This window comes from Rhagoletis pomonella, unplaced genomic scaffold (genome assembly GCF_013731165.1).
Source record: "Rhagoletis pomonella isolate Grant_MI unplaced genomic scaffold, Rhpom_1.0 Rhpom_scaffold_00003, whole genome shotgun sequence".
Lineage (NCBI taxonomy): Eukaryota > Metazoa > Arthropoda > Insecta > Diptera > Tephritidae > Rhagoletis > Rhagoletis pomonella.
In genome coordinates this window covers 27,881,035-27,891,451 of record NW_023458557.1, presented here as the reverse complement: position 1 = coordinate 27,891,451, position 10,417 = coordinate 27,881,035, and the positions used below count along the sequence as shown (strand labels likewise).

Genomic DNA, 10,417 nt, shown 5'->3' with positions numbered 1-10,417 from the left:
TAGAAATTCGAATTAAAAAGCTTCAATTTTTAATTATTTTGTAGTTTTTTATGTTTGGCACAACTTTTATAAAAAATTAGTAGACACTAAATAAACAAAAAAATTATCAAAACTGCTAAAAAATGTTGTGGTGCTATTATTATGAGCAGTACTATATTCGTTTTCTTATGATATAGTAAAATGTTAATAATTTCCCTTCACCGGATTTTGAGATACGCCTCCGTATTTGATCTCAGTTGAACTTTTATAAGAATGAGCTGTCAATTTAAACGAATATCTTTTATTTTGCTTGTTTTGTGGTATTATAAATGTATGTTTATCGCCGATTTCACGTATTTACACTTTAAAATGGACAAACACAATCCGAATTTAATTTCGCGAATATAAAAAATAAATTCAGATTTTGCCTGTCGCTATTCCAGGGGATGCAAGGGTTTGTATATCTACTATATATTTGTGAAAGTATGTATGTATGTATGTATGTTTTTTTTTACGAGGAGGAAGCATCGAAAGCCTAACCCCGTCAGTGTGAGACTAAACCTCCTACCGTCATGTACCGTTCCCCTCCCGGTACTGGTACCAAGTATTTCGTCGGCGGGTGGGTTGAGCACGAAGCTCTACGTTAGTTGCAGTCCTGATGCAGTCCGTTTGAAAGTTGTATTAACTTGGAGCCGTCCTTTGTCTTCGGGTCCATGCGTCCCCGCCCGCCATGTTCTGTCCGCCTATTACGTAACGCCTCTGCTATCTTCTTGCCTCAGCAGCTAGTGCCTCGACAAATATCGTGCCTGGTGGTAGATATTTCATCTGGGCGTAGTTATGTGTCGTCCATTTCGACGCGGCTCATCTCTTCTCAGTTGGGTCAAAATGTGCGTGACGGCATTGTTCACCGCTTCCCATTTTCCAACGGATTCTATCATGTGAACTACCATGTTTTCAGGTGTGAGGTGTTCTCCAAATACAGAGCGAATGTGGTTTTTATCCAGATCGAATCTCGGGCAGTGGAACAAAACATGTTCGACGTCTTCGATAATGCCATCACCACACGCTTCGCAATGGTCAAGCTCTTCGTGTTTGAAGCGTTTCAGGAACGATCTGAAGCAGCCGTGGCCGGTGAGCATCTGGGTTAAATGGAAGTTAGCTTCGCCGTACGGGCGGGAGAACCATTTTTCGATGTTTGGTATTAGTCGTTGTGTCCAGCGTCCGTTGGACGATTCGTCCCATTTCTTCTGCCGCATCTCTAGCGTGTGTTTACGGGCTAGTGCTTTCCTAGCAGGAAGTGCTAAATTGCTAGGTGTATTCATTGACAGTTCTTTCGCCAGAAGCTCTATTGGGTGTAATTCAGACAGTACTAGAGCGGCGTCTTCGGATACGGTACTATAGGCGAAGCAAACCTTTAGCGCACATAGCCGCTGAGACCGCGAACATATGACCTTACTTCCACTGCGTAGCTCCACACTTGTGCGCCGTAAAGTATCACAGATTTGAGAACCCCGGCTAGCAATCTTCTGCGGGCTTGTTTTGGCCCTCGGAGGTTTAGCATCATTTTAGTCGAGATGCTCCTTGAAAGTTAGTCTCGCGTCAATCATTACACCAAGATATTTTATGGCAGGCTTTGTGAAGATTTCGCAGTCCCTAAGTTGCAGAGTGAGGCTAACTCCAGCCCCATTGAGTCCAGCCACTGTGACCCCATCATTATTGCAGCGGTTGCAGCCGCCTTTATCTCGTATATATGTTTTGCTACTACGACAATAGCTATGTCGTCAGCGAATCCCACTATCGTTACATCTTTCGGGAGCCGCAGTCGAAGTGCTCCATCGTACATCACGTTCCAAAGAAGCGGTCCCAGTACCGAGCCTTGAGGAACCCCGCCGGTAATTTTGAGTGTTTTACTACCTTGTGCAGAGCTGTATTGGAGGATTCGATTTTCGGAGTAGTTTGCAACAATTCTGAGGAGATATTTAGGAACTGAAAATTGTTCTAATGCCAACATAATTTTCTGCCAATTTGCAGTGTTGAACTCGTTTTTTATATCGAGAGTAACTATTAAGGAGTATTTTATTGTTCCTCCCTTCAAGCGTTTGCCTGCAATTGCTTTTGCGGACAGGTCTCTGACAACTTTTATCGCATCAATGGTGGACTTTGATTTACAAAAGCCGAACTGGTGGGGTGACAAACCACCAGATGCTTCAATAGCATTTTGGACGCGATCATGGATAACTCTTTCGAGGATCTTCCCCATTGAGTCGAGCATGCAGAGGGGGTGATAGTTGTTCGGATCGTTTGGCTGCTTTTTAGGCTTTGGGACGAGATTAAGGTGTTGTCGCTTCCATGGTTTTGGAAATTCCCCCGGTTGGATGCACACGTCGTACATTTCGGTGAAAATTGAACTGTGGTGGCTAACAGCAGTCTTATGCGCGATATTGGGAATTTTAGCTGGGCCTGGTGCTTTTGATGCTCCTATTCTTGAACATGCTTTCAAAACTTCTTCTGCGGTTACCCGTTGTATGTTCAGGAAAGGGGTATTGCGAGGTACTACGTATCGGAATTTATTTTGATCAGGAAACAGGGTCTTTATAATTGTTTTTAGCAGCGCAGGAGAATTTGGCATTTGGCCAGGGAGCTCATTTTATTCATAACAACTTTGTACGCATTGCCCCAAGCGTTTATCTCCGCATCATCACAAAGCTTCAAGAAACTTTCACGTTTGCTTTTGCGTATAGCCACCTTTAGCTGCTTTCGTTTTTTGGCGAACTCTACACGGAGGTCGCTGTGGTTTGGTCTTCCTCTTGAACGCTGTTGACATTCGGCGCGTAGGTTGGATATCGTGTCATTCCACCAATAAACGGCCCTGTGGTGCTTCATTGCGGATCTTCTGCTCATAGATGCATCGCAAGCTCTTTGCAGCCATTTTGTGACCAGTAACGAGTATTCATCTGGCGATCTAAGGCTGGTATGGCTAGGTTCGGGCCTAAGCGCCTCAAGGAATAAATCGGTATCGAAGGATTTGGCTTTCCACACTATGTTTGGCGACGAAAGATTATCTGCCCGCTGGTATTGTCTCCTTCTCTTTATTTCAAAGTTGATAGCGAAGTGGTCGCTGAAGGTATAGTGATCGCTTATTTTCCACTCAGATCTCATATAGAGATTGCATGTTACCAACATTAGGTCGATCGTTGACTCATACCCATTTCTGCTGAAGGTCGGAGCAGGGATTTTTTTAAGGAGGACCAAGTCGAGCGTTGCTAAAAAATCAAGCAGGGCTTTGCCCTTAGCGTTCGTCTTTCGAGAGCCCCATTCGGTTGACCATGCATTGAAGTCGCCCGCAATAATGAGATTTTCCTTGCCCCGGGCATCAGTGACAAGGTTATCGATGATTCTATTGAAATCAATGAGGTCTATGCTGGGTGGAAGATAGCAGCTGTAGACGTGAAGGTCGCCGAATTTTGCTCTTGTAAAGCCTGTGAACGATGAAGCTAACTCGATTTGAGGTACTGATGGGTTACACCTCCAAATAGCGGACTTCCGCTGGTTGTCAGAGCACCAATTGGGGCAAGTTCCCACGAAGTAAGTTTCGCTTAGTATCGCTGCATCGATTGGGAGTTCTTTAACAGAGTGTGCAAGCAGGTCCTGAGCTGCTTGGCAATGGTTCAAGTTTAGTTGCATGAACATCATTTTGGTAACCTACTGATCGCATTGTTGTACGCTGGGCATCTAATACTTCCCGTGTAGTGTTTTGCCGCTTCGGGGTTCTTATTAACACAGATCATGCACCGTAAGCCATTCTTGCAGTCTTTCGACTCATGCTCTCTTTCTCCACATCGTCTGCAACGATCTGACCTATCTTCGTTGCAACAGTTTTTTGCCACATGCCCGAACTCCAAGCAGCGGAAACATTTTTGTGGTCAACGGGATTCCCTTACTCTGCATACTACCTAACCAATTGTTATCTTTCCAGACTCCAGTACTTTCTTGGCTGCTTCAGCTGGTAGCTTAATGACAGCTGCTTGAGTGTCTCGGTAAGATTTCCTCAACCTTTTTATGGCAGAAGGCTCGAGGTCAGTCAGCCCGAACTGCTTTCTGAAGGCATAAGTGATTTCTTCTCTGGTTGTTACTTCACCTATGTCTTTACATTCCAGAAGAATTTCGTGTGTCAGTACACGAATATCCGCCTGGTCCTTGAGTATCGTTTTCATTGCTTCGTGTGCTTGGGCTTTTGCGGGGGCATCCTTCGTCTTGAGTTGAAGAATCATTTCCTCTTTTTGAGTTTTACGTATATGGGAGATGTTCTCACCGAAATCGTTAAGGGATGGCTCGGTTTTAATCTTTCGCAAGATCTCGGCATAAGAAAGACTTCCGTTTTTCGATATGATGATTGCATCAGGTTTTGCACTAGAGGTTTTGCTGCTGGGTTTTTTGTTTTTTCTTATTGCTCGCTATGGTCCATTGATCTCCATTTTGGTTGGTTGTGAGGTCGATCGTGGTTGTTGGTGCATTGATTTCTTTGCTTTGCATTGGCGCAGACTTCATACTCTGCGTAGAGGGGCTGGGATTGATACGGTTGCCAGGCTTGGAGTTTTGCAGAATAGGATTGTGAGCGGGGCTAGATTGACCAATCGAATTGTTGCGTACTCTTTCGATATTTGCTTTTTGGCTTGTTGGGGCGAATTGCCCACTGCTGGGTCGTCGGAGGTATTATTTCTCGTTCTCTTCATTTGTGAAGAAGAAGAAGAAGTGGCGGTCGATACTATTGCGTTTGCTTTTGCCTGCTTCTGCAGCTTTGCAATACGCCCAATCAAGTTACGCATGTGTTGATTTACGTGTCTCTGCTTTTGGTCGAAAACCAGAGCAGAGAGCTCGCTAATGAGATCACCGATCACTGAGGGAGCGTCAATCTCGCCTACGCAGCTGTCATCTTTGTGCTCGGGTAGTTCACTACTTTTGCATTGCTCTGCAAGTGCAGGTACCTCAACAGCAGGTGCGGGTAACCCAACAGCAGACTTAGTCAAATTAGTTATGTTGTTCACATCGCACATGTTGTGTGGTTCGCAGTAGGGGCCGCCCGGGATGAGGCGCCTAATGTTGTATCGCGTATACCTCGTCTGCTGTCTTCAGGCGAGCCCGATATTCTGCTGCTTCTTCGAAATGGGTTGATTAAGCAGTTTATACTCTCATTGTGGTTAGCCAGGGCATTTTCAGCATTTCGTGTGGCAGACATTGTAGTTTTAAATCATCATCAGATTGATTTTAATAATGCAGCACTGTCAAAACTTTGAGCGTGGGTTGCGTGTTTGCTGACTTTGGCAGTGGAGAGTTCTCTTTTGTTCTCTACAGCAGTAGTGACAGTCAGCCGATTTGCGGATTTTGCCCTCTTACTCGCCGTCTTCTTTTCGCCCTTATCCTCTTTCGGTGAGCAGATTTTCCGTTTATAAACTATTAGATTCAGTCTTACTCACCGCTGATGGAGAATTTTGCTGTCTGTCGACTCGACTACAGTAGCGATCACAGGTGCGCTGGTATACTTTCCAGGCTTTAAACTTTAGTTTTACTTGTATTTTTGCACTTTGAACGTGGAGCACTTCTAAACACGTCTTCACATCAACAACGTAGATATGTGTATGTATGTATGTATGATTTTTTATTTTTTATTTTTTTTTTTTCAACGGAGGGGGAATCTTCCAAAGATGTTATGCACGATTCGTCATCCTGTCCGCTAAGGGTACACCTCATTCGGGACCACGCCCAGACTATGTTATCACATAATTCAGGACTTGTGAGACACGACGGTATACGACTGTGTTTATTCAAACTTTAATTCAGGTGACCAGTGATGCCGTATTGATGTAAACGATTATAAATATACGTAGGGAATGCCACATAAACATAAATGTATATATAACATCTCCCTTCTTAATTGAAATAGTACATTAATTTCATTTATAAGCATAGGTTTTCAATCGAATACAATATTCACAGAAAGTATAATAAAATAAAATAAAGTTTATATAGGCAAAGTATAATGGTCAGACAATGTTTTGGCTTACAGCAAATGTTTAAATACATATGTATACTTATAACTAGGATCTTTTTCGCAGCCATCTCGAGTTTCGGCGGTAAACTGTTTGGTCTTCTAACTCAATCCAGTATGATCTAGGTGCGTCATGTATATCGATGATTTTGGCTTTAATCCAACCTTTTTTATTGTGCTTAAACCATATTTTCTCTCCCTCTACGAATGATTGTTTATGTGATGCAGAACGGTCGTAGTACATTTTTGCTTTGTAATTTTTTGCTTTTATGTTGTGAAGTATGTTAGGAGTGATTTTTGGTTGAAATAAAGTTTTTTTCGTTGGCAAAAGTGTACGGGTTTTCCTACTCATCAATAACTCCACTGGCGAGGCGTCAACATCTTTAAGCGGTGTATTACGATACTCAAGCAAGGCTAGCCGTAATTTTTGATTGCTTTCGTTTGCTTTCTTGATTAAGTTTTTTGCAATCCCAACAAAACGCTCAGCAAATCCGTTCGATTGCGAATATCCAGGGCTTATTGTAGTTAATTTAACACCAATGTGATCACAAAATCGTTTAAACTCATATGAGTTAAAAGGCATATTATCCGAAACGATTTCTACAGGTATTCCGTGTACTGAGAAGCATGTTTTGAGTGCATTGATACACTCAGATGATGTTTTCGATTTTAAAAGAGCTATTTCCAAATACCGCGAGTAATAATCTGCTATTATTAGATAGTTCCTTGACGCAAATTCACAAATATCTATACCTAATTTATTAAAAGGTAAATTGGGAACGGTGTGGGGGATCATTGGTTCCTTCACATTAACAGAGCGACTTCGTTGGCATACATTGCATTTGGTAATCATTTTTTCAATTGCATCGTCGATTCCTGGCCAGTACACTAATTCACGTGCGCGTTTTTTCGTTTTATCAATACCTAAATGAGACGAATGTAGTTGTGTCGTCACTTAACATATTTTTCTTATTTGGCCAGCCATTTTTTAAAACAGTCTTCAATTGTGCTAGAAGATTATCATTTTCTATTTCCTTTCGAAAGCTTGTCAGACGTTCGTCGGTGATGTTCAAGGAATGGACGAACTCATTTAAATCCTCTATATCTGGCGCGTTATTCTCCTTGTCAAAATATCGGGATAACAAATCCGCGATGTACAAAAATTTTCCTGGAACGTGAGTTAAGTTTAAGTCATATTTAATTAAGCTTAGTTTTATGCGTTGAAGTCTCGCGGAAGGGATTTTGCAAAATTCCTTTTTCATTATCGAAACAAGGGGCTTGTGATCGGTCTTAATTGTAACCTTTCGGCCATAAATATAGTAATGAAATTTGCGACAAGCAAACAAAATAGCTAAAAATTCCTTTTCTACCTGAGCGTAGTTAACTTCAGCATCTGTAAGGCTACGAGATGCAAATGCTATCGGCTTCCCATTTTGCATGAGACAGCAACCGATACCAAATTTAGAAGCATCTGTCTCTACTGTTATTTCTTTTTTGTCATCAAATGATTGAAGAGTTGGCGCGTTTGCTATCATTGCTTTTATCAACTGCAAACAACTTTCGTGAGCTGATTGCCATTCATATACAACGTTGGACTTAAGCAATTCTCGCAACGGTTGGGAAATACTAGATAAATTCGGTATATATTCTCGAATATAGCTTATCATGCCCAGTAATTTTTGCAAATCTTTTTTATTGTTGGGTTTTTGTATTTGCATTATTGCTCTTACTCTATCAGGATCGCAGCGTATGCCATCAAGCGAAATAATTTTTCCTAAATATTTAACCTCAGTTACCTTGTATTGGATTTTGTCGACATTAAATTTGATATTCAATTTTCTTGCTCGTTCCATAACTAGTCTCAGGGTACGATCATGTTCTTCAACACTTTTTGCTGCAATTAATATATCGTCAATGAATACGATTACATTTGGGATATCTTCGTAGTTTCTTTCGTTGTATTTTTGAAAGACCCCAGGACCTATTTTGATACCAAATGGCAAACGCTTGAAACGGTAGCACCCAAACGGTGTATTGAAAGAACAGAGTTCACTAGCTTTTGCACTAAGGCCTATTTGCCAAAATCCTTCCTTCAAATCTAGCACAGTGAATATTTTACTATTAGCAATACGTACCGATATTGATTCGAATGATGGAATCGTATGGTTCTCCGATAGTATATCTGCATTCAGGTCTTGCGGGTCGATACACAAACGCAGTTTTCCTGATTTCTTCTCCACAATTACAAGATTGGAAGCACGTTCAATGGGCCCATCCACTCGTTCAATTATCTTCTTTTCTACCATATTCTGCAACTCATTTTTTACTTTGGCTACCAATGACTGTGGAATCCTTCTTGCCGGTTTTACCACCGGAACGGAGCTTTTCTTTACTTTAATGTCCAGATTTGTTACAAAACATCCCGTCCCTTCGAAAACATCACTATAATTTCGAATAAATTCATCTTTTGATGCTTCACGAATCACATCAATGCGCTTAATAAGGTTCAGCTGCTCACATGCTTCTAATCCCAACAAAGGCTCGTACGGTGTATCAACAACAGTGAATGGCAAAATCTTAATTTCATTTCGGCACATTACTACACACTCAATGATACCCTTGTAGTCCAAGTCAGCTCCACTATAACTTCGTGGAGACAAACCACCTGTGTCGAGCGCAGTATTTTTCAGGTATTTTTTAAAATACTTATAAGGCAAAATATTTACGTCGGCACCGGTATCTAACTTAAAATTTATGAGGCAGTCATTTACTCTAATCTTTTCATACCATCTTTTCCGACCCGCTGCTAAATCTTCAATATTGTGCAAAACAATATCATCATTTTCCCTTTTTTCGTCATTTTCTCTTATTTCATGCACTTGTGAGCTGTAACAAGCAACACTAAAATGATTTAAACGTCCGCAGTTGTTGCATTTTTTGCCGAATGCAGGGCATTTGCGAAATTCGTGAACGCCTCTACAGAATTTACAATTTGAGCTTTGTCGCATTTTATGCTTAATATGTGCGTTTTCTGTGCTTAAGCTTTTCGCGTTTACTATGGAATTTCGCTTACCGCTATTTTGTGAAATTTGTTTGTGGGTACTAATTGAATTTACTTCTGTGTATTTGTTCTGTTGTTGCATCTCGTCTGCGTACTTTTCCACTAACTCAGCTGCACGAGCGATATCGATGGTTTTTTGCAGGGTTAAATTTTCCGTTTCTAGAAGTTTTTTCTGTAGCTTTTGACTATTTATACCAATAACAATGTTGTCTCGTATCATTCTATCTGTGTCAATATATCCACAGTTCCTAACCAGTTTTCGCAGGTCTAGCAGATAAGACTCGAATGGCTAACCTTCTTCTTGCTTTCGCGAATTGAACTTAAAAGCTTCATACACCTCATTCTTTTTTTGGCGTACAGTAGTTTTCCACAGCAGCTAAAACTGCATTGTAATTTTTCTTCAGCACTGCAGACAGTCCCAAGGTGTTACATATTTCATTCGTTTCGGGACCGCATGCGTTAAGAAATATGCCGACTTTCTGTGTTTCTTTCCTTTCTTCAAAATCTATTGCTATGGCATATATATCAAAATTTCGCTTAAAAATCCGCCATTGCTCGGAAACATTTCCTTAAATTTTTAAGGGATCAGGACGTCGTACGTCCAGATTGCTGTATGTGTTGCTATTCGTAGCCATTACAAAATCTTCGCTTTCACTATCTGTCGTGTGCTCGCTTGCCTCTCGCTTCAATTCAGCTCCACTCCTAGTTTTCATTCCTTTTTCGGCTGCGCCATGTGTTATTTACTATATGTTCGGTATACGACTGTGTTTATTCAAACTTTAATTCAGGTGACCAGTGATGCCGTATTGATGTAAACGATTATAAATATACGTAGGGAATGCCACATAAACATAAATGTATATATAACAGCGCGCCTACGTACTAAATCCTTAACTCCGACGTCTGAAGCTTGTGTTTCGCCTAGCGGGACCGCCGTTAGGTATTACGACGCAAGGCGTAGCTTTGCCAATTGGCTCTTCACACACGCCTTTCTGGCCTATCTCTCGTTCAGTCCTCTGTTATCGCTACTGCGCTGCCACTCTTTCCTTCAAAGTTCCTGAAGAACTATACTCCACACCATTCTAGATTGCATCATGTGGTGCACAATGTATTCTGGCGCCACTCGATCGTAGGTGTGTGTGTGTGTGTATCTCCCTCACCTATAGCTTGTAATTGGCTTTGCGGTACTGCCGTTAGGAATTTCGTCCCAAAGCTCAGCTTGGCGATTGGCCCTTCTTCACATCATTGGGCTTGTTCTTCGGTCATTCTCTTTTCGCTACTGCGCTGTCTTTCTTTCGCTCTTAGCTCCTGGAGGACTACTGCGGACCACG

The 10,417-nt window shown here is 41.6% G+C and overlaps 1 protein-coding gene across 1 annotated transcript; it reads right to left on the bottom strand.

Moving 5' to 3' along the window:
- Positions 1–800: 800 nt before the first annotated feature.
- Positions 801–9,306, bottom strand: LOC118736140 (uncharacterized protein K02A2.6-like). Its single transcript, XM_036466239.1, has 4 exons — positions 7,476–9,306; positions 7,008–7,193; positions 6,374–6,949; positions 801–1,324 (listed from the first exon to the last, which is right to left on the bottom strand). Exons 1-4 carry the CDS (start codon positions 9,304–9,306, stop codon positions 801–803), a joined length of 3,117 nt encoding a protein of 1,038 aa, XP_036322132.1.
- Positions 9,307–10,417: the final 1,111 nt, after the last annotated feature.